This window comes from Trichosurus vulpecula, chromosome 1, assembly GCF_011100635.1.
Source record: "Trichosurus vulpecula isolate mTriVul1 chromosome 1, mTriVul1.pri, whole genome shotgun sequence".
NCBI classification, from domain to species: domain Eukaryota; kingdom Metazoa; phylum Chordata; class Mammalia; order Diprotodontia; family Phalangeridae; genus Trichosurus; species Trichosurus vulpecula.
In genome coordinates this window covers 508132785-508160730 of record NC_050573.1, presented here as the reverse complement: position 1 = coordinate 508160730, position 27946 = coordinate 508132785, and the positions used below count along the sequence as shown (strand labels likewise).

General features: G+C 37.1%; 1 protein-coding gene across 1 annotated transcript; it reads left to right on the top strand.

The window, feature by feature from the left end:
• Window positions 1–19142: 19142 nt before the first annotated feature.
• On the top strand, window positions 19143–20084 carry LOC118834415 (pre-mRNA-splicing factor 38A-like). The gene has a single exon (XM_036741869.1). The coding sequence runs from the start codon at window positions 19143–19145 to the stop codon at window positions 20082–20084; it is 942 nt and encodes a 313-aa protein (XP_036597764.1).
• Window positions 20085–27946: the final 7862 nt, after the last annotated feature.

Here is a 27946-nt window from a genome sequence, read left to right as displayed (position 1 = left end):
CTGCCCACTCCCTTTCTGCTCCACTGCTGGCTAATCATGTGTTGGCTCAGCTTTCCCTTCAAGTTAACAACAAACTGTTCACACTCAGAGGAGTGCTTTAATCTGTTGACATGAAGTCTTCTATAGTTGTCTAGCCTTGAGGCCACCACCTTTGTTGAATGTGAACATTTAGCTTGGAGAGGATAAGTCTATTATTGGTCCAGAACAATGCATCACACATCACCCTCATCACTCTCACATACTTTCTGCTTCTTCTACTTACAGTGACATAGTCTATTAAATGCCAATGTTTTCTTCGAGGGTGAATCCATGGAGTTTCATTACGTTTAGGTGAATAGAAGACAGTGTTCATGATAAGAAGGTCATAAGGTGCACAAGTCTTCAGTAGTAAATGACCATTGCTGTTGCTTTTTCTGAGTTCATTCCTCCCCATGACTCCTTGCCATATCTGAGAGTCTATGCCCATTTTGGTATTAAATTACACCCAGAATTATAAGCTTTTCCTCTTGGCATTTTGATGATAAACATTTCCAAGTCTTCATTAATTTTTTCTCTTTGATCTCATTAGAGTTTGTCACAGTGGGAGCATATGCACTGATGATGGTGGCATGGCAATTTTCTGCAAGTGGCTGTGGCCTTTGCATAAGCCTGATATTCGCTCCTTTTGGGGAGGCTTAGACATTTTTTGGTTAGATTAAATCTTTTGACTCATGGACAAATTGGATTTAATTGAGGCAGAGTTGTGTAAATTTGTCAGTCTCAATCTCTCTTCCAGAGTCATTGAAGTCCAGTGGCAAGACAAAAGCCCAGAAAATTTTTGAATTGAGATGCAGTGAATAACTTTGCCATCTTCGAGGTCTAATCAAGCTCTAAGTGTTTTACAATGCCATCTTTTGCCACCTGCATGGCATATTGGAACGAACTATTCACATCTACTCATTCTGGCATGTATCAGTAAGGAAAGATTCACAATATTGATGGTGACAATGAATATGCCTATAGATTTCTGGTTTTAATGGGAATATTTTAAGTATCTGTATTAATAAGGCAAGATTCATGACCTTGAGTGTGACCATGAACATTTCTGTATGGGTTGGAATCACAAAGTATGAAAAACTCTCTAGGTAGAAGGCAGAAGAAGTATAACATTTATTAATACTCCAGAGGATAAAATCTTAAGACTAATAACCCTAATTCAATATAGTAGTAATTATATTCCCAAACTGGGAAGCCCACCTCAATGTAGCAACAAGGAAATTATAACACAGTATTATCACAAGGAACCAAGTCATCCTGTAACCTTCTCCGTGACCCCCCCCCCCCCCCCCACTGCTAGGCCCTTCCTGTAAACAATAACTCACATATCCTAACTCTGCTCAGCGTTCTCTTCTACAGCTCTGCCAATGCTGGCTCTCTCAATGTCTGCTCTTCAGCACCCTCTTGACGTCTGCTACCTCAATGTCTTCCTCTCAGCTCAGCTGCTCACAATTCTGTTGCTATTCAGTTCTTGTTCTCTCACACTCTGGGTTCTCCTTATATACAATCCTAGCTGGCATCTGACTGGCTAGAACTCGGGTCTCTGATTAGCTTGATTGATGATTGACTGGAAGTCAGTGCACATACCATTGGCTCTGGTCTTAGAAACTCCCCTTAGGGCCCTGAGAGCTTCATGCCCACCTCTACTGGCTTAGCACCTAGTAAGTAGAGGCTTTAGGCCTACTTTCAAACAAAGATATAATCAAGCTTTCCCACATTGCCCCACCTGAGGCCTATTGAATGGGTGTGGAAGATTTATGATCACATTAATACTACTGTATCATAACCACTAAATCACCAACTCTGCTATTTCTCTTCTTTTAACAGTATTAAATCACCCTGCAGAACAAGATTTAGTTCACACTTATATCAGTGAAAAGTATGATTCAAGTTTAGAACTTCTAGGTAATTGCTTGTTTTCATGAAATGTTTATTTACAAAAAACAACCAATCCATCAAAATCATCTGGTTCACAACCAGAAGACAACAAAGTCAAAACTCCTACAACCAAAGCCTCCAAGAAAAGAGCTCAAAAAGGACTTTTGAAAATGGAATAAGACAAGTAGAGGAAAAATTGGGAAGAGAAATGAGAGTGATGAAATCATGAAAAATTTGTCAACATCTTGCTAAAGGAGACCCAAAAATACTGAAGAAATAACACATTTAAAAATAGACTAATTCAAATGGCAAAACAGCTCCAAAAAGCCAATGAGGAGAAAAATGCCTTAAAAAGCAGAATTGGTCAAATGGAAAAAGAGATCTGAAAGGTCACTGAAGAAAATAGTTACTTAAAAATTGGAATGGAGCAAATGGAAGCTAATGACTTTATGAGAAATATAGAAATTACAAAATTATAAAATAGAATCAAAAGAATGAAAAAATAGAAGACAATGTGAAACATCTCATTGGAAAAACCAGTGACCTGAAAAATAGATGCAGGAGAGATAATTTAAAAATTATTGGAACGAGGCGGAGCCAAGATGGCGGCTGGTAAGCAGGGAATAGTGTGAGCTCCCTGCCGAGCCCCTCCAAAAACCTATAAAAAATGGCTCTGAACCAATTCTAGAATGGCAGAATCCACAGAACAGCAGAGGGAAGCAGGGCTCCAGCCCAGGACAGCCTGGATGGTCTCTGGGTGAGGTCTATCCTGCACGGAGCTGGGAGCTGGGAACGGAGTGGAGCAGAGCCCAGCTTGAGCGGCGTGGACCATCCAGACCAGAAGCCGGGCGGAGGGGGCTATGGATTTTCAATAAAATAGAGGACTTTCAAGCTTTCTCAGTGAAAAGACCAGAACTGAATAGAAAATTTGACTTTGAAACATAAGAATCAAGAGAAGCATGAAAAGGTAATCAAGAAACAGAAATTGCAAGGGACTTACTAAAGTTGAACTGTTTTGTTTACATTCCTACATGGAAAGATGACAAGTATGATTCATGAGACCTCAGTATTTGGGTAGCTGAAGGGAATATGCATATATATATATATGTATATATATATATATATGTTTATGTATATATATAAGTGAATGTGTATGTATGTATATATCTATGTGTATATATATGTGTGACACAGGGTGAGTTGAAGATGAAGGGAAGATTTCTAAAAGAAATAAAATGAAATTAAGGGATGAGAGAGCATCATACTGAGAGAGGGAGATAGGGAGAGACAGAATGGGGTGGATTATCTCACATAAAGGTGGCAAGAGGAAGCAGTTTTGTGGGAGGAGGGGAGAGGGCAGGTGAGGGGGGAATGAGTGAACCTTGCTCTCATCAGATTTGGCCTGAGGAGGGAATACCATACATACTCAGTTGGGTATCTTACCCCACAGGAAAGAAGAGGGAGGAAGATAAAAAAAATAAAAGGGGGGGAATGATGGAGGGGAGGGCAGATGGGGGTGGAGGTAATCAAAAACAAACACTTTGGAAAGGAGACAGGGTCAATGGAGAAAATTCAAGAAAGCGGGATGGGTTGGGAAGGAGCAAAAGGTAGTTAGTCTTTCACAACATGAGTATTGTGGAAGGGTTATACATAATGATACACATGTGGCCTAGGTTGAATTGCTTGACTTCTTAGGGAGGGTGGGTGGGAAGGGAAGAGGGGAGAGAATTTGGAACTCAAAGGTTTAAAATTAGATGTTAAAAAACAAAAAAAAAAGTTTTTGCATGCAATTAAAAAATAAGATACACAGGCAATGGGGCGTAGAAATTTATCTTGCCCTACAAGAAAGGAAGGGAAAAGGGGATGAGAGGGAGGGGGGTGATAGAGGGGAGGGCTGACTGGGGAACAGGGCAACCAGAATATAAGCCATCTTGGAGTGGGGGGGAGGGTAGAAATGGGGAGAAAATTTGTAATTCAAACTATTGTGAAAATCAATGCTGAAAACTAAATATGTCAAATAAATAAATTAAAAAAAAATTATTGGAATGCCTGAAAGCCATGGTCAAGAAAAGAGTGTAGACATCATCTTTCAAGAAATTATCAAGGAAAACTTCATTGATATTCTAGAATGAGAGGGTAAAACAAAAATTGAAAGAACCCACCAATTGCCCCTTGAAAAATATTCCTTTGGGAAAACTTCTGGGAATATTGTAGCTGAATTCCAGAGTTCCCAGGTTAAGGAAAAAATATTGCAAGCATCCAGAAACAAACATTTTAAGTATTGTAGAAACAAATCAGGATAATGCAAGATCTAGCACTTTCTATATTAAGGGATCACAGGGCCTGGAATATGATATCCCAGAGGTCAAAGGACATAGGATTAAAACTAACAATCACATGCCCAGTAAAACTGAGTATACTACTTCAGGGGAAAAATGTACTTTCCGTGTAATAGAGGACTTTCAAGCATTCTTGATGAAATGACAAGAGCTGAATAGAAAATTTGACTTTCAAATACATAAATCATGAGAAGCATGAAAATCTAAATAGGAAAGAGAAGTCATGAGGGACTTATTAAAATTGATCTGTTTATGTTCCTACATGTAACGGTGATATTTGTAACTCAAGAGGCCTTTCTCAGTATTAGGGTAGTTGTAGTGCATATGTGTGTGTGTGTGTGTGTGTGTGTACATACACACGAAAATATATATGTACATATATATACACATTATATGTATATGTGTGTATACACACATATATGTATATGTACGTGTATACACACATATATGTATATGTATATATACACACATATTAATACACATATGATAGAGGGCACATGGTGTGTTAAAGGGACGATGTCTAAAAAAATAAAATTAAGGAGTGAGAGAGGAATATATTAGGAGAAGAAGAAATTGAAAGATAGAGTGGGGTAAACTATCTCGCACAAAAGGGTCAAGAAAAAGTTGTTACAATGGAGGGGAATAAGGGGGAAGTGAAAGGGAACAAGTAAACCTTACTTTCATTGGAGTTGGCTTAAGGAGGGAATAATATACAGACTCAATTGGGTATCTTACCCTACAGGACAGTAAGGGAGAAGGGCATAAGAGAGGAGGTAGAGATGATAGAAAGGAGGGCAGATTGAGGGAAGGAGTAGTCAGAAGCAAACACTTTTGAAAAGGGAAAGGGTCAAAGGAGAAAATAAAATAAACAGAGGGCGGGATAGGATGGAGGGAAATGTAATCTTTCACCACATGACTATCAGGGTAGTTGTTTGCATAACTACTCATGTATAACCTGTATTAAATTGCTTATCTTCTCAAGGGGGTGGTGATGGAGAGGGAAGAAAGGAGAGAATCTGGAACTCAAAGTTTTAAAAACAAATGTTGAAAATTGTTTCTACATGCAACTGGGAAATAAGATATACAGGCAATGGGATGTAGAAATCTATCTTGCCCTACACAAAAGTACGGGGGAAGGGAATAAGAGAGGGGAGGTAAGTGATAGAAGGGAGGGCAGACTGGAGGAAGGGATAATCAGAATGCATGACATCTTGGGGTAGGAGGAGGGGAGAGATGGGGAGAAAATTTGGAACTCAAAATCTTGTGGAAATGAATTTTGAAAACTAAAAATAAATTAATTAATTAAAAAGAAGGGGGGCACTTTAATTTTGATTATGCATGTGAAGTCATGCAAAACATAGTTCCATATTACTTATATTGGCAAAGACAACACACATACACACACACACACAGATATATGAGGTTATTATATTGATTTGCTGCGGCAAATTGTCTGTCTACTGTAATGCATTGATCTACCTTTCCCTTTCTTAGCCAGTAACAGATAATTTGAGAATTACTGCCTTATTTTGGGATTGAGTACTTTGAATCCTTCTTACTTTACAATTTTTCATATTATTTCCTTTGATATTCTTGATTTTTTTGTTCTTCTAAATGAATTTTGTTATTTTCTTTCTAATTTAGTATAATTTTTTGGCTAATTTAATTAGGATGGCACGAAATATATAAATTAAGTAAAAGTGTCATGTTTACTATATTGGCTCTCCCTACCTGTGAACAATTAATTTTTCTTCAATTATTAAAATCTGATTTTATTTATATAAAAAGTTGTGTTTTCTTTTTATAATTTTGCTCATATAGTTCCTGGGTTTGTTTTTGGCTGACGTATTCTCCCTAGCATTTTATATCACCAGATATATTTCAACTTGGATATCTCTTAATATCTTTTCTTTCATGGTTTTATCTGTGATATGTAGGAATATTGACGATTTAAATTTACTATTTTATACTTACTTGAGGATTTCCTTTATAATCTATTACTTTGCTAAAATTATTGTTTTAACTAATTTTGATTGAGTTTTGGGGATTTTCTAAGCATGTCATATCATCAGCAAAAGAGATTGTTTTATTGTCTCATTCCCTATTCTGATTCCTTTATTTCTTTTCTTTTCTTATTGCTATTGGTAGGATTTCCAATACAATATGGAACAATATTGGTGATAGTGGGCACCCTTCTTTCATACCCAATCTTACTGGTAACGTTTCTAGCTTATCACCATTACAAATAATGTTTGCTTATGATTTTAAACGAGTACTTTTTTATCTACTTAAGGAAAATCCATTTATATTTATACTTTCAAGTATTTTAACAGAAATGAGTGTTGTACTTTATTAAAAGATTTTTCTGCATCTATTGATATAATCTTTTTTTACTTTTATTATTGATGTAATCAATTATGTTAATATTTTCTGATATTAAACCACCTGTACATTCCTGTTATGAATCCCAGTTGGACAAAATGAATAATATTTGTAATATTATTGTTGTAGTCTTTAAGCAAGTATTTTAGGATTTTTGCATCCATATTCATTAAGAAAATAGTGCTATAATTTTCTTTTTCTGTTTTTACTCTTCCTGTTTAAGTATCTGTATCATATTTATTTCATAAAAGAAGTTTAGTAGGATCTCTTCTTTGCCAATTATTCCAAATGACTTATTTAATATTGGAACTAGTTGGTCTTTAAATGTTTGATAGAATACACTTGTAAATCTGTTTAGTCCTGGCACTTTTTTTTAGGAAGCTCAATTATGGCCTATTCAACTTCAATCCTTACATTATTAATTGATCTATGAGGTTGTGTCAGCAAAGCAGTTATTTTCATAGACATAAATATGTATATTATATGGAGATATATGCATAGATTACATATACACATGCATATATGTATACATGTATTATATATGCATACATATACATATACAGAGAGAGAGAGAGAAAGAGACCAAAATTCCATGTTTGTCCATTCATGACCATGAGCCTAGGTTGATAAAATTTGTGCCATACCTGAGAATCTGGAATCTTTATATATTATGTTCAGTAATAAAACAGCATCCTATTCTCTTAGATTTGACCCCAAAAGTGGAATTAGTGCATTTTTTCCAATCAGCTAATGAATAATATCCCACTTTTGTACTACCTATACCCTTGTTTCAAGTTTCTAAGACTATGAACTACATGTATTCCTTGAATTACTAACTCTATGAAGTCTAGTCGATCCCATAGGGAGCAAGGCCTATGCAAAAAGTATGAAATTTTGTGAAATTATTTGAAGGTACCACAAAGTCAGCCAGGAATAAAACAGACCACAAAATCCAGAAGGGCTAGAGGTGGGAGCTGCTGATGAGAAAATTGTTACTCCAAAATATCTGAAAAACTGTATTGGCAATTAGAAATTAAGGATTTAAAAACTCCTTGGTTACAATTTGTTCTTTAACCTAAAATAATGCATCCCTCATCCCTCAGTTATAATCTTTATCCATCCTAAGCAAGTAAAACTAGACTTTCTAGTCAAAAGTGCAGTAATTCCCAGATTTTTTTCGAGGGAGTCCCTTTGCCCACACTTTGAGTTTCAGCCCTAGGCTGGACAGGGGATAGATTGAGTTTCATATTCCTGTCTTTAACTTAAATTCTTCTTACTCAGGTTATACAAAATCACATATATTTCTCCTTTATAGCCAGACTCCATTATTCCTCCATCCCCTAAAAAATCTTCTTTGACTTTGACTTTCATGAAGAAAACTTACCTAAAATAAGTATGAAAAAGATAAAATTGAAGACAACATCCTATATTTCCCCAATATGTTACCTGTAATTGATGCTTATACTATCAGGCTCACAGAGCCTCCAGACTAGAATAGAGACAGAAAACAAACAAACAAAAAAACCTATACTGAAGTCATACTACAGTTGTGGTGAATAGCAATGAATCTTTTCCATCTCCAATTCTGTTGCTCTAACCAGTATTAGGGAAGCACTGAACCACAGAGTTACTCCACCTTAGAAAGCTATTGTTGAGAAAGTACAGACATTGTCCGGTCCATTTAAGAAAGCAGAAGCTAACACATGTAATGGGTCTTTAAGGGCGCTTTATTTTGTAATACTTTGTCTTTACTGCATCATTCTAATTTGTGTTTGTAAGTTTTATAACCATGCAAAATAGGAGTATAGTATATATATACAAAATTTTATATATACATAAACACACACAAATATCATGCATTGTATATGTATAATGATATAGATATAGATACAGAGGGCATAGACACAATTCTATTTTTTACTGGCAGGTAAGATCAAGAGATTTGGACACTATTAGTCTGTTGCATAAGTGCCCTTTTCCACTTTTTTTTTTCAATGTGGATAGTTAAGCAAAACTTATGATTATGAAATAACCATAACAATAATAGCTCACATTTATATGTAACTTTAAGGTTTGGAAAGTGCTTTGCAATTATCTCATTTTATCTGTACGAAAATCCTAGGGAATAGATACTATTATCGTTCCCATTTTACAGATGAGAAAATTGAGGTAGACAGAAGTTAAGTGATTTACTAGTCACATAGCTATTAAGTATATGAGTCAAGGTTCAAATTCAGCTCTTCTTAACTCCAGTTTTGTATATTCTGTAATATTTTAGGACTTGATGCAATCATGACAGTGCTACATACAAACAAAGACATCTGGAGAAACTTATTACCTCTACAGATACCTGTTTTACTTTAGAAATGATTTTCAATATCCTCCATGACAGTGGAAAATGATATTTGGTGGACACAACCTGCTTTTCTTATTCCTTACATGACATTATGACCACAGGATCATCAATTGGCTATCTCTATTGTTACATTTTTCAAAATTCTTTTAATTTTAATTTAATTTTATTTTAGCAAAGTAGCAGGATATAAAGTAAATGCACATAAATCATCAGTATTCCTATATATTATGAACAAAATTCTGCAAGAAGAGATAGTAAGAGATACCCCCTTTAAAATTACCCTAGGTATTATAAAATACCTGGAAATATACCTCCCAAGAGAAACCCAGAACTATATAAACAAAACTATAAAAAATATGCAAATAAAATCATATTTAAATAATTTGAGAAATATTAATTGTTCATGGGTAAGCAGGGTTAATGTAATACAATTTTTTGAGAGAATCAGGGTTGACTTGCCCAGTGTCACATATCTAGTAAGTATCTGAGGCTAGATTTGTACTCATGTCCAAGTGGCTTCAGGGCCAGTGCTCTAACCATGGCACCACCTAGCTGCCCCTAACATAATATAAATGATGATTTTATCTAAACTAATTTATATATCCAATAGAATCTTAAGCTCAGAGAATACTATAACTTGAGGTGAATAGACCCAATGATTGTACCAGATATTACTATGGGAATTGGCACTTTACTGCAAAGCATGGGAGAAAAGTGAGTGGAGAATTCCAGTGAGAGGTGACAACAAATGTCAAAGGGACAAAATAAGTGATTAAGAGTAGGGTTTAACTAACTGCAAATAGGCCAGCGTAGCTCTATCATAGGATGTGTGGAAAAGAGAGAGGTATAAGAAGGACTTGAAAAGTTGGATGAATCTGATTTTGGAGAATTCTAAACATCCAAAAGAAGACTATAATTGAGCCTGTATGTAATAGAAAAGCATTGAAGTTCCTTGAGTAGGGGCAGTTGGAGGAGTAATCAATAAAGATGAGTATGAGAAATAATTAATTTGAACCCCTATTCTATTCCAGTCAATATTAATCAGTTTGATATGATTCTATAGGGTAGTGATTGTAAGTTCTGTATATTAGGTCCCAAAACTGTGAATAGCAGACTCTGAGTTCACTTGCTTAACCATAGGAAGCTAACAAGAAGCGTTCTAGCCTTGTTTTTGCTTGTTACGCTGACCAAGTACAGTGTAACTAAAATGACAGAATTTCATGGAAAATCCCTCAACTTATTTCTGCATCTCTGGACCACTGTCTCTTCTCCAACATGAGTGGATGACCATCTTATGATCGCTTAGTTAGTGGAGGTGCCCCATGCTTCACCAACCCAAGAACACGTTACTAACATACTATATCAGTAAGGGAAGACTCATGACCTCAAGGATGACCATGAACATACCTGAATGGTTCAGAATCATGAAGTATAAGAAATTCTCTAGGTAGAACGAAAAGGAAGTACACATTTATTTAGACACAACGGAATCCAATTCCAGGACCAGTAATTTCAGTTCCATATAATAGCAATAATATTCGACAGCCAGTAAGCCCACCTCAATGTAGCAACAAGGAAATTATAACACAATATTGGCAAAGAACCAAGTCACCTGTAACCTTCCCCCCTGCTAAGGCCTCCCTGTAAAAAATCACTCAAGAATCCTAACTCTCTGATCAGCACTCTCTTCTACAGCTCTGTAGACTCTGCATTCCTACTCCTTCTCCTTGGGCTGAGTTCTGATTCCTGCCTCAATGTCTTCTTGATGTCTCCTTCTGAATCCTGCTGCTCTTAGTTCTGCGGGTCTCAGTTCTGGGCTCTCTTTTTATACAGTCTTAGCCAGCATCTGATTGACCAGAACTCAGTGCATATAACATTGGTTCTAGTCTTAGCAACTCCCTTGAAGGCCCCCAGGGCTTCACACCCACATCAGCTTAAATAGCAAAAGGGTGTAAGCCTGAGGGCTTACAACTAGTTAGTGAGAGGGTGTGGGCCTGCCTCCAATCAGGCCCCCCTTTGTTGGCCCCACCTGAGGCCTATTCAAGGGGCCTGAAAGATCTTTAACTTACTGATTGGCCTTACACATACATTTCTAACTAATACAGCACTACAAAGCAAGATCTATCAACCAAGGGAATTGTGTAATTTGTCTAGTCTCTTTAGAATGCTCAGTTATCAAATCTGGTATCAAGCCTTTTAAAAATAAGTTTGCTATCATTGTGTACAGTGTTTTACTGTTTCTGCTTACTTCAGTTCGCATCAGTTCATATAAGTCTTTCCAGATTTTTCTGAAGTCCATTCGCTCATAATTTCTTATGGAACTATAGTACTCCATGACATTCATATACCACGACTTGTTCAGCTATTCCCCAATTGATGGGCATGCCCTCAATTTCCAATGTGTGCCACCACAAAAAGAGCTGTTATAAATATGTTTATGCATGTGGATCCTTTTCTCATATGTATGATTTCTTTGGGATACAGACCTAGAAGTGGTATTGCTGAGTCAAAGGATATGTGCAGTTTTATAAACCTTTGTCCATATTTCCAAATTGCTCTCCAGAATCATTAGATCAGTTCACAACTTTGATCCAGCCATTCTGGAATGCAATTTGGAACTATGCCCAAAGGGCTATAAAAATGTGCAGACCCTTTCCCCCAGCAATACCACTTCTGGGGCTATATCCCAAAGAGATCATACAAGTGAGAAATGGACCCCTATGGACAAAATATTTATAGCAGCTCTTTTTGTGGTGTCAAAGAATTGGAAATCAAAGGGATGCCCATCAGTTGGGGAATGGATAAACAAATTGTGATATATGAATGTAATGGAATTCTATTGGGCAATAAGAAATGAGGAACAGACAGACTTCATTATAATCTGGAAAGACATATATGAACTGATGCTGAATGAGGAGAGCAGAACCAGGGGGCTACCAAGAGTTTAACTTAAATTCCCTAAACACATCTTTATTATTTTGTTTTTGTTATTCATTCTTCATTTTTCCCTTCTGTTTTTGGTTTCATTTCTCCTTTCTCATGATTCATTCCATTGGTTATAATCATTCTTTACAACTGGACTATTATATAAATAAGTTCAATGTGAAGGTATATATAGAACCTACATTGGATTACGTGCCTTCTTTGGGGGGAGGGGAGAGGAGAGGGAGGGAGAGAAAATTTCGAACACAAAAACTTGTGGAGCTGAATATTGCAAACTAAAAATAAAAAAAAATAAGTAAATTTATTAAAAACAGATCAGTTTACAACTTCACCAGAAATGCGTTAGTCTTCGAATTTTCCCACATCTTCTCCAACATTTATCATTTTCCTGTTTTATCATGTCAGTGAATCTGATAGGTGTGAGGCGTACCTCAGATTTTTAATTTGTATTTCTCTAATCAATAGTGATTTAGAGCATTTTTTCATATGACCCTAAAGAGCTTTAATTTCTTCTTCTGAAAATGCCTGTTCATATCTTTTGACCATTTATCAATTGGGGAATGACTTATATTCTCATAAATTTCACTCAGTTCTCCATATATTTTTGGAAATGAGTCCTTTACCAGTCACTGGCAGTAAACAACAACAACAAAAAAAAAAAACAAAACAAAACAAAAAAAAAAAAGGTTTCCAAACTTTCTGCTTCCTTTCCAATCTTGCTTACAATGCCTCTGTTTGTAAAAAAAAAAAACAAAAAAAAAAACAACTTTTGAATTTAATGTAATCAAAATTATCCATTTTGCATGTGATAATGTTCTCTATTCACTTTTTGGTCATAAATTCTGTTCTCCATAGATCTGAGAGGTAAATTTGGTCTCCTAATTTGTTTATAGTATCACCCTTTATGTCTAAATCATTTAGCCATTTTTAGCCATTTTGACTTTATCTTAATATATTGGATGAGATGTTAGTCTGTGCCTAGCTTCTGCCATACTATTTTCCAGTCTTCCAGAGCAGTTTTTTCTTAAAAAGTAAGTTCTCACCCCAGAAGCTGGAGCCTTTGGGTTTATCAACAAGTTGATCTGTATCATCATTGACTGCTGTGTATTGTTTACCTAACCTATTCTATTGATTCACATTCTATTTCTTAGCCATTACTGAGTAGTTCTGATGATTGTTTCCTTATAGTATAATTTTAGATCTGGTATGGGTATGACACTTTCCCTGGCATTTCTTTTCATTAATTCCCTTGATATTCTGGACCTTTTGTTCTTCTACATGAATTTTGTTATTATTATTTTTTCTACTTCTATAAAATAATTTTTGGTAGTTTGATTGATGTGGCACAAAATATGTAAATACATTTAGGCAGAATTGTCATTTTTATTATATTAGCTCTTCCTACCAATAAGCAACTGATATTTTTTCTGATTATTTAGATCTGACTTTATGTTTGTAAAAAGTGTTTTATAATTGGGTACATATAGTTCCTGGGTTTGTCTTGGAAAGTAGACTCCCAAGTATTTTATATTGTCTACAGTTATGTTAAATGGAACTTCTCTTTCTATCTCTTTCTGTTGGGCTTTGGTGCAATATATGGAAATGCTGATTATTTATGTGGGTTTATTCTATATCCTTCAACTTTGCTAATTTTGTTAATTATTTCAGGTAATTTTTAGTTGATTCTCTAGGATTATCTAAGTATACCATCATATCATCTGCAAAAAGTGATAGCATTTTTTCTTCACTGCCTATTCTAATTATGGAAAGATCATCCTATTAAGGAGTACTCTGGCAAGAATCTTGCTGGCAATGACTAAGAGAGAGAAGCCCATATGTGATTATGGCAGAACAACTGATTTCCCTTTCCTTTCAGGGATGAATAATAGAGGCATTCTTGAGCTCCTGGGGGATAATTTCCTCTTGCCATATAACCCAGAAAATTTTAGGTGGTTTTTGTATGAGCAGTGGACCCCCTGCCTTGTATAGAATCAATTGGAATAGAATCAGTGCAGGGAGCTTTGCCATGCAAGAGGAGCCTCAGGGAATTCAAAACTTCTTCTTCACTTGGAAGTTCAGCTAGATAGGGATTGACTTCAACCCGAGAAATGGGGTCAATGGCTTCAGTATTGGTTGATAACAATCCATTGAGAACATTACAGAAGTGTTCAGCCCATCTCTCTAGGATTATGTCCTTATCAAGGTGACTCCATCAGCAGATAGACAAAAGAAAAATTTTTTTCAAAAAGATTTATTGTGAGAGTTCCAAGGAAGATGGGATAGAAAAAGCCCTGTGGACCAATATTTGACTTGATTTAAAAAAAAAAATTAAGAATGCCAAATGGAGAGGAGGTAGCATTTTTTGTGGGATTAACATTTTTCATCTTTGCCAGGGGCACCAGCTCCTGGAACCTCATTGCCATTTTAGTCAATTGAATTATCCCAAGTCACTGGGGGACAAGGGATAGGAGATAGGCTGGATTGTGGTAATCTGGAATTGAGTCAAATGAGGCTCAGTTGATGAAGATCTTTCAATGACCTGGAATACAAGTAGCTGCCCTCCTATGTGTGGCCAGCACAAGGATTTCCACTTTCTTCTCTAAGATTTTTCAGCTCTGATAGTTCCTCTACCTCCATGTGGGTTCCCTCTACCAGCACTCACTATAATATATATTAAAGTGTCATTGTTTAAATAAAGAGACTCTTTAATAGCATACTCAAGCTCTTTGTGTTCTATTGCATCAAAACAGAGCATATTTAAATCTCAGCTGAAGATAGTCAGATATGATATTTGGAGAGAAAGTTGTTGCTGTTTCCAAGCCCCACACTCTGGTTGTGTAACAATGCCATTGCTATTATAAAGATTTCTGAGAGACAACTGCAATTCCTTAAAGCTTATCTGACATGAATTCTCAAACTCATTACCAATAGATAATAGTTACAGAAAGATTAATTAGTGGGAGTTTCCCAGTAAGAGAAAATATATATGCAGCATCATTACAAGAAGCAAAAAGACAAAACAAGCATCTGTTCTTCTATCTCCTATTCATGTCCCTAATATTCCAAATATGTTAATGAATTAGTTGGTCCAAAACAGTGAAACAAAGAGGGGAACTTCATATTTTCAGTGAGAAGAGACAAGCTATTCCATTCTTAATATTATTTTTAATGAGGTATTATAAAATTACACAAGGAATTAATTTCTAAGCAGCTAGGTGGTACATAACTAGGTTTTGACTAGGGTAAATAGTGAATCTTATGAAGTGGCTGCATTAATCAAATTCACACTGGATATTTCCAGTAGACTCAAGTTAATTATAATATTTTATATAATTATAACTTTGACTGTGTTAATTTGAATACATATTTGACCACTATGAACAAGGGTTCATTGGTCTCACTAAGAGATTATTGTAATGGCTAGAACAGTCCACTTGGATTCAGAAAGACCTCAGTTCAAATCCTATTTTAGTAAGTAACAAGGTGTGTGACCAGGGGTAAGTTACTTAATTTCTCCACTCCTTGGTTTTCTCATCTATAAAATTAGGGGTTTGGTATGATGGTCAATAAGGTTGATTCAAGAATCACTTTGTGTCATTATTTTAAGGCGGCTAGATGGCATAGTATATATTTGTAATAGGCTTAGCGCAGTGCCTAACACACAGCAGGCACTATATAAATACTTACCCCTTCTTGTTATTATTTACATTTATTTGGATAAAAAAGATATTTCTTATTGCTCAAGAGAACAATAAATTAGTTTATCTTTAGATGAGATTATGTATAGTGTACCATCACATGTCTTGATATTCATTTTTCTGTAGCAATGTGAAAGAAATAATAGAGGGGCATAATGGTTGGCTTCATGACCTACTTCTGACACATACAGGCTTTGAGATGGTAGACAAACAAATTGACCTCTTAGGGCCCTAGACTTAGGTGTCAAATAGGTGCCTGTCTGCATTGGTAGAAGAAATTCCTCACCAGGGACTCCCCATGCTGACAAAATGGCAAATCCATTTTAGGAAAGAAAAAGTGAATACAACATCCATCAACATATTAAGATTTTTCTATTTTTATTGTAAAAAACACAATTCAAAGAGAAACAGAAGGGGGTGGGAAGCATGCTATTAAGTATTAGAAATATGCTTTATTGGAAAAGAAGTTCCTCTTGTTTCTACTTTTGTCTAAGCGGTAAAATGCTTTATAAGTGCATTCGAATCTGGTTATGATGCTGGATTCAATTCAATTTAATTCAACAGATATTTATTTTTCATATTCTAAGTATAAGACTATGTGCTGCTTCTATCATGGATAATGAAAGGTATTTGTCTATTAATAGAAAAACTGCTTTTGGATTCTTCCAAGTGAGTATTTTATTGAATTTTCATTATATTTTGGGATTGATTTATTGAGACTTGTGAATACATCAGATGTGGAACTCTTTTCTCCTAGGCAGATCTGATATTCAACAAGCTTCAAGTCTTAGGGAGTTGCCAGGGCTACCAAGAGTTTAACTTAAAGTCCATAAACGCATCTTTATTACTTTGTTGTTGTTGTTTGTTCTTCGTTTTTGAAGAAACCAATGACTTCAAGGGTGAATTGTGTGTGAAATGGATTTAAGTAAGTCAAACTTTCACAAAGTCATCAGCCTCACTCTCTATTCCAGAGTCATTGAAGTCCAGTGGCAAGATGAAAGGCATCTTTGATGTCTGACCAAGCTCTAAGTATTCTAGCACCTGCTTATGCCACCTTCATGGCTGCTGGAACAAATTGTTCTCATCTGCCTATTCTACTCAGGGAAGTCCTCACATGCTTGGAGAAGACATCTCCTCAATTCACCCATGAGTTTGAGGCCTTCCAGTTACCTTCAACCTGGTTTAGTTCATCTGCTTTGATAGTTTTATTGGGGTGTTGCTGCTACAGCTTCTAAAAGCCATGAGTGAGAGTTAAGCAGCAGGTGGAGAACAAAGATAGATGAGCAGCCCTGAAAAGTGCTTGGTAAGCCCTCATACCAAAGGTGCTAGTCATCCCAGAACACCCCATATACTTAATTATTTAAAAATATAATAGAGCACATTTATTTTAAAAAGAGCATAGCTGGTATTACAACTGAGGACATAGCAAATCACTGATATCTCATAGAGTCATTGTTTAATGCTTTAGTAATACTGAGTTGGTGAAAGATAGAGAACAGTCAGCACTGAATTGTTTTCAGCTCATTTTGTTCCTAACTAGCATCTGTATGGTGTGATATAAATTCAGTGTCTCCCAATTACTAGGTTGCCACTACCAATATAGATTTAATAGCATATGTGTTTGAGTGGTTACTCTACTTTCAATTGGTCACTCTGATATACACCCATCCACCCATCTATCCATCCATATATCCATCTATACATCCATATATATGTAAACACATATATTATGTAGGCATATATATACACACATATGTGTGTCCATACATACTCACATACATATATAATCTTTCACCTAGGTTCCTTTGTGAGTAGTAACATACATTTAGAAAAATTCTGATTGAAAGAGGCATAAGAGAGACATTCTTTAGAATAAAGGAAATACAAGTAGATGTAATGGTAATTACTCCCATTGCTTTGTTGCAGTTAATGAATATTATGATATTTATCAACTGAGTATATAGACACACACAAGAAATATATACATTGAGATCAATGTAGAGGTTCAAACAATGCAGTTAAAATATAAAATTAATTCACATTAGGAATCGTCAACATAAGGGATTACTTCAGTCACTCTGGTATTTTTTTTTCAGAAGTAACTCTGAAGTGATAATGTGTACCCCATTTGAGAGAATTTTGTATTCCTGTCCAAACATCAGCCAAACATGTACTTTGAGTTGCTTTTTCAGAATTGATGGAAGTTTTGCAAGAGTGACAATGTACTTTTTCCCATGTACTTCATGACCAATAGTTCACACTTGCTAGAGAGCATGGATAGGGTCAGGGGTACATTTTATGACCATAAAACATATTAAATTAATGTCCCACATGAGGATTGAGTCCACTATCAGGATTTCATTTGCTCAGCACTCTATCCAACTAACTTGATCAGCTTCAGACCAATATCCTCATGATGGGCTTACAGATCAAGCTATAGGTAAAAGTGTTGAAGACCTGAACATAATTTGTGATTACTTCCCAGAATTTGGCATATGAATGTAGTCAATGTTCAGCCTATGGCATGTCCAATTGAGCTTCTCAAACACATTTTTTCTTATCCAGTGTGCCATATTTTATGCTGTAATTCATCCTTCATTTTCAAAGAGGACTAATTATATCATGGGTAATGTCTTACCCTGTGCATAAATTGCAACAGAGTTGCACAAAGTCATTAACATCACATTTTCTTCCAGAGAAATCAAAGTCCAGGGACAAGTCAAAAGTCAAGATGGCTGTTGATGGTCCAGGATGTAATGGATGGTCTTGGCTTTTTCAATGTATCACCAAGCTGTAAGTGCTCCACAACACCTACTTCAGTTGTTTTCATGGCCATTGGAACAAATTGTCCTCATCCACACATTCAACCCCAGGAAATCTACATGTTTGGGGCAGACAACACCCAACTCATCAATTAGTTTGAGGCCTGTTGTTTACCATTAATTTGGTTTACCCTTTCTGCTGGAATGAGATATATGGAAGGACTATACACCACTGTACACTATACAACTCAGGGAGGACTTCTACCTTAGGTGTGAGGTCTTGCTAAGCCCTTTTCAGGGAAGTTTTTTTTCACCTCTGGCATCCACCTGTCACCCAAATCTCATCTATGTGTAATGGCAAACAAAGGGGGACTTTTTGTTGTCTTTTGTTTTGGAGTGCTTCTCAGCCCTAAGGCAATCAAGTGACTCTGATTGAAGTCTGCCGGTTGTTTGCAGGAAAGCCCACACCCTTTTGCTAGTTAGGTTACTACCACAAGAGGCATGAAACCCTAGAGATGTGTGAAGCCTTTGAGAGGTGTGAAACTCTTGAGAAGTGTGAAACTCTCGAGAAGTGTGAACTCCGGAGAAGTGTGAAGTGCTCTGACCCTGAAGAAGTGTATAAATACTCTGAGGTTAGCATTTTGTTTGGGATTCACTCATCCGAAGAATGTTGGTTTGGAGACTCTGGGTAGCCAGAAAACCCAGTTGCTATTGCTTCTTTCTCTGGTAATTGTTGGCGTATGCCAAGATGGCAAATCAGACGGTGAAAGATGCTCACAGCATCCACGGCACCAACCCACAGTACCTGGTGGAGAAGATCATCCGGACGCGCATCTACGAGTCCAAGTACTGGAAGGAGGAGTGCTTTGGGCTCACAGCGGAGCTTGTAGTCGATAAAGCCATGGAACTAAGGTTTGTGGGGGGCGTCTACGGTGGCAACATCAAGCCAACTCCTTTCCTGTGCCTGACCTTGAAGATGTTGCAGATACAGCCAGAGAAGGACATCATAGTGGAGTTCATTAAAAATGAAGATTTCAAGTATGTCCGCATGTTGGGGGCCCTGTATATGAGGCTGACGGGCACTGCCATTGACTGCTACAAGTATCTGGAACCTCTTTACAATGACTATCGGAAAATTAAGAGCCAGAACCGAAATGGAGAGTTTGAATGGATGCATGTCGATGAGTTCATCGATGAACTGCTACACAGCGAGCGTGTCTGTGACATCATCCTGCCCCGGCTTCAGAAGCGGTATGTGCTGGAAGAAGCCGAGCAGCTGGAGCCTCGGGTCAGCGCCTTGGAGGAGGACATGGACAATGTGGAGTCCAGCGAGGAGGAAGAGGAGGATGACGACTACAAGCTGGAGAGGGCCCCATCCCCAGATCACCGCCGGCGAAGCTACAGAGACCTGGACAAGCCCCGGCGCTCCCCCACACTGCGCTATAGACGGAGCCGAAGCCGCTCCCCAAGGAGACGCAGCCGATCTCCCAAAAGGAGGAGTCCATCCCCCCGTCCAGAAAGACAAGGCAGCAAGAGCCCCCGAAGTCACCGGAGCGGATCCCGAGAACGGAAACACCGCTGCCGATCCAAGTCTCCAGGCCACCACCGGAACCACAGACACCGGAGCACCTCAAAGTCCCCAGAAAGGTCAAAGAAAAGCCACAAGAAGAGTCGGCGAGGGAATGAGTAACGGACGCCTGACCAGCGGTCTCCTGGGGTCTGAAGGTGCCTGCCCACATGGCCAGCCTGGACCGGCCTTACCGCTGTGGCTGCTGCCGCTGCCAGCCCCTTCTGCAGCTCTTCTCTGCCCCTGTCCTGGTTTCTATGACTTTTTTTTAACTGGCCTAAGCCGAGCCGTGCTGAGTTTTTTGTGATGTGAAGACTTATTTTGGACCCTTCCCCATTTGTCTGGTGGAAGAACAGGAAGTTTCGCCCTAAGGGCTGCCATCACTCCTTTCGTACCCCATTTCTTTTTTTTTTTTTCTGATTACACGAGGTTTATCTGCAGACAGATTAAACTGTGATGAACTAAAAAGTAAACAAAACAAGCATATAAATAAAACCTATATACACTTATTGCATTTTTTTCAATAAATAGCCCCCATTCATTCCCGACAAGTCCTTCCCAGAACTCATTAAGACAGTATACTGAAGTAGCTTGCACCCCACCCATTTTGGGGGGAAGTTGATACAGTGTATTTTTGCCACTCCTCTTTGGCAGTGTTGTTCAATGTGTCCTTGAATTTTAATTGAAAGCAATACCACTGCACAGTCATAAATTAAATTGTTAAAAATATAGGGTATGTATAATATTATAAATATCAGTTTGGCTTTTGCTTTATTCCTTTACTTATCACTCATACCACCCTTTCTTATCACTATAGAGGGAATTAAAAAAAAATCCTCAAAAATAAAGACTTACATAATGTAAATTTTTTTTTTCACATTGGTCAATTTAAAAAAAAAGTGTGTATTGTCTTGCATTTAGTTTTATAACTTCTCAGGAGATAAATGGTATGTTTCATATTTAATATTTTAGGTTCATGATTTATCATTCTTTTAACCAGAATATTCAGGTCTTTTTCTGAGGAAAATAAAGCCCTTTTAAGCAGACACATTCTTAATACATGACTTAAGCATTACCTAAGCAACTGGCAAAGTTATATGGTTTGCATGTTAGCAAGTAAAATAAAATGAAACAAGACAAAAATGAATACTTTTGCAGAGGCATGATTTTACAAGCCATTGCTATATTGAAGTTTCCAAGGGAATCATGGAACTGTTTCTTCTATAACAGATTTGGTAGTCTCTGAGTTCAGGCAGTTTCTACTAAAATGGGTTTTAACTCCAAAGACTGTTGGGGCTGGCAGCTGGAAGATGTGTATTGCAAACTTGTAGTAGCCAAGGGAATCAATGAATCCCTGAAAAATCGAGCCTTACTGCTTCTTGAGGTCCACACACTTCTTCCAGCAGTACTATTTCTCTTATAATCACTCTACAATCCTCTTTGACCTTTTGTTCTGAAGAAGCAGCTGTACTGGACAGCCAATCAGAAGGAGCAATGGCCATAGTTCTGCATACTTACCTTCCCCCTCTTACATAGGGACTTGCCATCTTGGTGCAGAGTGTTAAAGTTTTAAAAGCTCCCTTTCTCTAAAATTCTGTCATTGCCCAAATTGTTCTCTGACTCCTGCTCATTTTACTCTGTGTCAGTTCATAAAGGGCTTCCCAATCTTTTCATCATTTCTTACGCCATGATAATATTCCATTACATTCTTATGCCAATCTGTTTAGCCATTTATGAATAAAAAGACATTCATTTAGGTTCAAATTTTTGGCTGTCATAAAAAATACCTATAAATATTTGTCTATGTATAGATCCTTTTTAAAATCCTTTTTGATAATACAGACACATGATTAGTATTGCTGGTCAAAAGTTTAGTAACTTTTGAAGTATGTTTCCAAATTGCTTTTCAGAATGGCTGAATCCAATTCACAGGTGCATCAAGAGTTCACAAATGGTATATATTGGTTCTCCAATGTTTTTCTTTTTTATTTTTTCTCGTCTTTGGTTTATAGATGGGGAAAAACCCAAATTTGATTATTTTTTATTTCTCAAATTATTAGTATTTTGGAGCATTAATTTTTGATGTTTTTAATTTCTTCCTTTGAAAATTTCCATTCCAAAATTTTTGGTCATTTATTAGTTTGGAAAGGGCTCTTAGTCTTATAAATTTGGATCTGTTTTATATACTTTGCATATGTGATGCCTATCAGAGAAAAACAATGCAAAGATTATTTTCCCTGTTCACTGCTTCCTTTTAAACTTTAATTTCATTGAATTTCTTTTTGCATATAAAGAAATGTCCATTTTTATCTCATGGGCATATCAATATTTCTTGCTTAGGCATGAAATATTCTATTATTTATTGATCCAAAATATTATCTTCACTCCTCTAATTAATTTATGATGTGACATTTTCTATCTAGGTGGCATGTCTATTTGGGGTTTCTAGATGTATGTTATAAGGTGTTGGTCATTTCATTATGTCCACATTATGCTACAATCATGTATTTTACAGGATTTGCCATTGAATTTACAAGACTTTGAAGCATATTCTTTAATTTTTCATCATGAAATCATGCTTCTACTACATCAAAAATTATGAATGCCCTTTATAAATAGTCCTTTTTCCACATCTAGATCCATACAGTTTAAAATCAGTGGTATTTAATCAGTTGAGTTCACAGACATATCTTATCATCTCTTAGGTGAATTTCTTTGCCTTTCCTTATGTGGTATGATACTTGTGTTGAAATAGTCTATCTTCATTTTGGATTATATGTAATTTGGTGGGGGAGAATAGTTCCTTTATATATAAATATCAGAGTTTAGTATTCCTTTGATGAGAACAAGACTTGTAGGTCCATTGGAAGTAAAAATTCCTCCACCTCCCATGACAAGGGATGAATATTTAAAAACCTGATGAAGATCTCTAGATCTTCACTTAATTGGACTTTTTCTGACAATAACTTTTTTTTTTGTTTTTTTAAATGCAATTTATTTATTTAACATATTTGGTTTTCAGCATTGATTTTCACAACATTTTGAATTACAAATTTTCTCCCCATTTCTACCCTCCCCCCCACTCCAAGGTGGCTTATATTCTGGTTGCCCTGTTCCCCAGTCAGCCCTAACCTCTATCACCCCCCTGCCCTCTCATCCCCTTTTTCCCTTCCTTTCTTGTAGGGCAAGATAAATTTCTACGCCCCATTGCCTGTGTATCTTATCTTATAGTTGCATGCAAAAACTTTTTTTGTTTTTGAACATCTGATTTTAAAACTTTGAGTTCCAAATTCCTTCCCTCTTCCCTTCCCACCCACCCTCCCTAAGAAGTTGAGCAATTCAACCTAGGCCACATATGTATTATTATGTATAACCCTTCCACAATACTCATGTTGTGAAAGGCTAACTACATTTTGCTTTTTCCCAACCCATCCCGCTTTATTGAATTTTCTCCCTTGACCCTGTCCCCTTTCCAAAGCGTTTGTTTTGATTACCTCCACCCCCATCTGCCCTCCCCTCCATCATCCCCCCGCCTTTTATTTTTTTTTTATCTTCCTCCCTCTTCTTTCCTGTGGGGTAAGATACCCAACTGAGTATGTATGGTATTCCCTCCTCAGGCCAAATCTGATGAGAGCAAGGTTCACTCATTCCCCCCTCACCTGCCCTCTCCCCTCCTCCCATAGAACTGCTTCCTCTTGCCACCTTTATGCGAGATAATCCACCCCATTCTATCTCTCCCTATCTCCCTCTCTCAGTATGTTACTCTCTCATCCCTTAATTTCATTCTATTTCTTTTAGATATCTTCCCTTCATCTTCAACTCACCCTGTGTCTGCTCTCTCTCTTTTACATATATATATATATATATATATATACACATATATATATACACATACATACATATACACATAGATATATACATACATACACATTAACTTATATATATACATAAACATATATATATATACATATATATATATATATATATATATATATGCATATTCCCTTCAACTACCCTAATACTGAGGTCTCATGAATCATACTCATCATCTTTCCACATAGGAATGTAAACAAAACAGTTCAACTTTAGTAAGTCCCTTGCAATTTCCGTTTCTTGATTACCTTTTCATGCTTCTCTTGATTCTTGTGTTTGAAAGTCAAATTTTCTATTCAGTTCTGGTCTTTTCACTGAGAAAGCTTGAAAGTCCTCTATTTTATTGAAACTCCATATTTTGCCTTGGAACATGATACTCAGTTTTGCTGGGTAGGTGATTCTAGGTTTTAATCCTAGCTCCATTGACCTCTGGAATATCGCATTCCAAGCCCTTCGATCTCTTAATGTAGAAGCTGCCAGATCTTGGATTATTCTGATTGGGTTTCCACAATACTAAAATTGTTTCTTTCTGGCTGCTTGCAGTATTTTCTCCTTGATCTGGGAGCTCTGGAATTTGGTAACAATATTCCTAGGAGATTTCTTTTTGGGATCTATTTGAGGAGGCGATCGATGGATTCTTTCAATTTCTATTTTGCCCTGTGGCTCTAGAATATCAGGGCAGTTCTCCTTGATAATTTCCTGAAAGATGGTATCTAGGCTCTTTTTTTGATCATGGCTTTCAGGTAGTCCAATAATTTTTAAACTATCTCTCGTGGATCTATTTTCCAGGTCAATGGTTTTTCCAAGGAGATATTTCACATTGTCTTCCATTTTTTCATTCCTCTGGTTCTGTTTTATAATATCCTGATTTCTCATAAAGTCACTAGCTTCCACTTGCTCCAATCTAATTTTTAAAGTAGCATTTTCTTCAGTGGTCTTTTGGACCTCCTTTTCCATTTGGCTAATTCTGCCTTTCAAGGAATTCTTCTCCTCATTGGCTTTTTGGAGCTCTTTTGCCATTTGAGTTAGTCTATTTTTTAAGGTGTTGTTTTCTTCAGTGTATTTTTCAGTATTTTTTTGGGTCTCCTTTAGCAAGTCATTGACTTGTTTTTCATGGTTTTCTCGCATCCTTCTCATTTCTCTTCCCAATTTTTCCTCTACTTCTCTAACTTGCTTTTCCAAATCCTTTTTGAGTTCTTCTATGGCCTGGGGCCAGTTCATGTTTTTCTTGGAGGCTTTTGTTGTAGGCTCTATGACTTTGTTGTCTTCTTTAGGCTGTATGTTTTGGTCTTCTTTGTCAGCAAAGAAAGAATCCAAAGTCTGAGACTGAATCTGGGCGCGTTTTCGCTGCCTGGCCATATTCCCAACCAACTAACTTGACCCTTGAGTTTTTCAGTGGGGTATGACTGCTTGTAGACTACAGAGTTCTATGTTCTATGTTTGGGGGGGAGGTGCCAGCTCTGTCAGAGCCGCACTCCTCCTTCCCCAAGGACCCCCAGTCCAGACTGGGCTTAGATCTTCAGCAGGCTGTTGCACTCCTGTTCTGATCCGCCACTTAATTCCTCCCACCAGGTGGGCCTGGAGCCGGAAGTAACAACAGCTGTAGCTGCCCCACCTCCGCTGCCCCGGGGGCTGGAAGCCGAACCGCGAACTCCTTCCACTCTCGCAGCTTTTCCCACTAACCTTCTCCGCAGTCTTTGGTGTTTGTGGGTCGAGGGGTCTGGTAACTGCCGCAGCTCACATATTCAGGGCGCTAGGGCCCCCTCCGCCCGGCTTCTGGTCTGGATCGTCCACGCCGCTCAGGCTGGGCTCTGCTCCACTCCGTTCCCAGCTCCCAGCTCCGTGTGGAATAGACCTCACCCAGAGACCATCCAGGCTGTCCTGGGCTGGAGCCCTGCTTCCCTCTGCTGTTCTGTGGGTTCTGCCATTCTAGAATTGGTTCAGAGCCATTTTTATAGGTTTTTGGAGGGACTCGGGTACCTCTAGTCCGTGCTTACCAGCCGCCATCTTGGCTCCGCCCCCCTTCTGACAATAATTTAACATAGTTTTGAATGAAAAGTAAGTTTCATTAATTTTTTAAAGAATTCCTTTACCCAGGCTTGAGGATTGCAAACTTTGCATATTCTTGCTCAGAGAACACATTTTATTCTTTCAAAGAAATGGTTAGAAATGGCCTTTGTAAATACTCTCATTATTTATCCAACTCCAAAAGCCTACAGAACCTTGTAGAGAAATAAATAACAACCTTCTCCACCTTGTTTGTCTAAATGTCTACTTATTTGGAATGACAAATTAGGCTATTTTTGCCAATAATTTCTCTCTTCCTAAAGTGGTTGTTTTGTTTGTTTTTGTTACCAATCACACTTGCCTTTGGGCTTTTGTGTACCATCCTGTTTCATCTTGGGTTTTAATGATTCTTGAAATATTTTACTTCACCCAAGTCAAAAGACTGCAATATCTCTGTCAGTCATTGAAGTGTGTGCTATTTAAAAAACACAACATTCTGAACATTTCCTTAGAGTAATATATGTCTCAAAAAATCAAAGAAATAAAAAACTTGAATCGGTTTTGGGGCAAGATGACTTCCTGAACAGAGGTGTACAGTCAAGTTTCCACATCAAAACTTGAACAATAAAATTTATGATAGGAGCAAATTAAATAATGGCCAAGCAATTGTTAGGGAAGAGATTTAAGAAAATATGGCACCTGAAATATCCTCTCAAACAATAGAGACTAGCCATAAACAGATCAGTAGAGCAATCTCAGCTGGATAAATAAATTTTAGAATCATCAACATTGAGATGATTGAATCCAAGGAAGATATGAAGACTATCCAGTGAAATAGCCTAGAGAGAGAAAAAAAGTGGGAAAAGGACAGTTATGGTGGCTAGGTAGCACCTTCACTGGAGCACGGGGCTTACACTTGGCCTCTCAGACACTGCTGTGTGACCTTGCAAGTCACTTAACCCTGTTTGACTCAGTTCCTCATCCATAAAAAGAGCTGGAAAATGAAGTGGCAAACTGTTCCAGTACTCTTGTTAAGAAAATCTGCAAATGAGGTCATGAAGAGTCAGAAACAACTAAAACAACTCAACAACAAATAGGATGAAACAGCAACGAATAGATCCAGTAAAAGAAACTGAAAAGGAGCACTCAGACAAGTAGGTAGAGAACACACAGTAAGGTCTTATGAAAACCTAGAGAAAAGGAAGTAAAATGAGAAAAGAGGGACAATTGAAAGTGTCAAAGATTGTAGAAAGGTTAAAAAGGATAAAGATTGAGAAAAGGCTATTTAATTTGGCAATCAAAAAAGTATTGGCAAGTTTAGAGGGAACAATTTTAGTTTAATATTTAATAATAATAATTATAGCTAGGCAGGTAGATAGATAAGTAGATAGATAGATAGATAAATAGACAGATAGGTAAGTAGGTAGAAAGGCAAATATTACTTATATAGCACTTTAGGGTTTTTAAAGTGCTTTGCAAATGTCACATGTTAGCTTCCCAACATGCTTGGGTGGTAGTTTCTGTTTTTATCTCCATTTACAGAGTGGGAAATTCAGATAGTCAAAGGTTAAATGATTTTCTGAGAGTCATAACTAGGAACTATCTGAGGCAGGATTCGAATAATAACAGAATTAAGTAAGTGTTCAAAAAGCAAAGAATGGGAAGTATTCTGTGGACATGAGTGGTCAGGATTAGACTAACAAAAGATTTGACCTATACCTTAAAGCAGGGGTGAGGAACATTTGGCCTTGAGCCACATGTGACCCTCTAGGTCTTCATGTATGGTCTTTTGACAGAACAAACCTTGTTTTACAAAGTTGGGATTCGGTCAAAGGGCTGCACTTGAGCACCTAGAGGGCCATATGTGGCCCTGAGGCTTCAGGTTCCTCACCTCTGCTAAAGGGTAATTCAGAAACCACACTATAAAGAGTCAATAAGAGAGTTAGAGAAAAGGAAATTAAAGACAAAACAAATTTTAAAAATCTCTGACTCAGTAAATAAACATCTGTTAAACTGGTGTTATATGCCAGATATTGCACTAAATGGTGGGGATATAAAGAAAGGCAAAGTCACAGGCCTTGTCTTCAAAAAAAAAGGGCATTCTA

What these genes read in the sequence shown, in the direction of transcription:
- LOC118834415 (XM_036741869.1), top strand. Translation starts at nt 19,143, where the DNA reads ATGGCAAATCAGACGGTGAAAGATGCTCACAGCATCCACGGCACCAAC.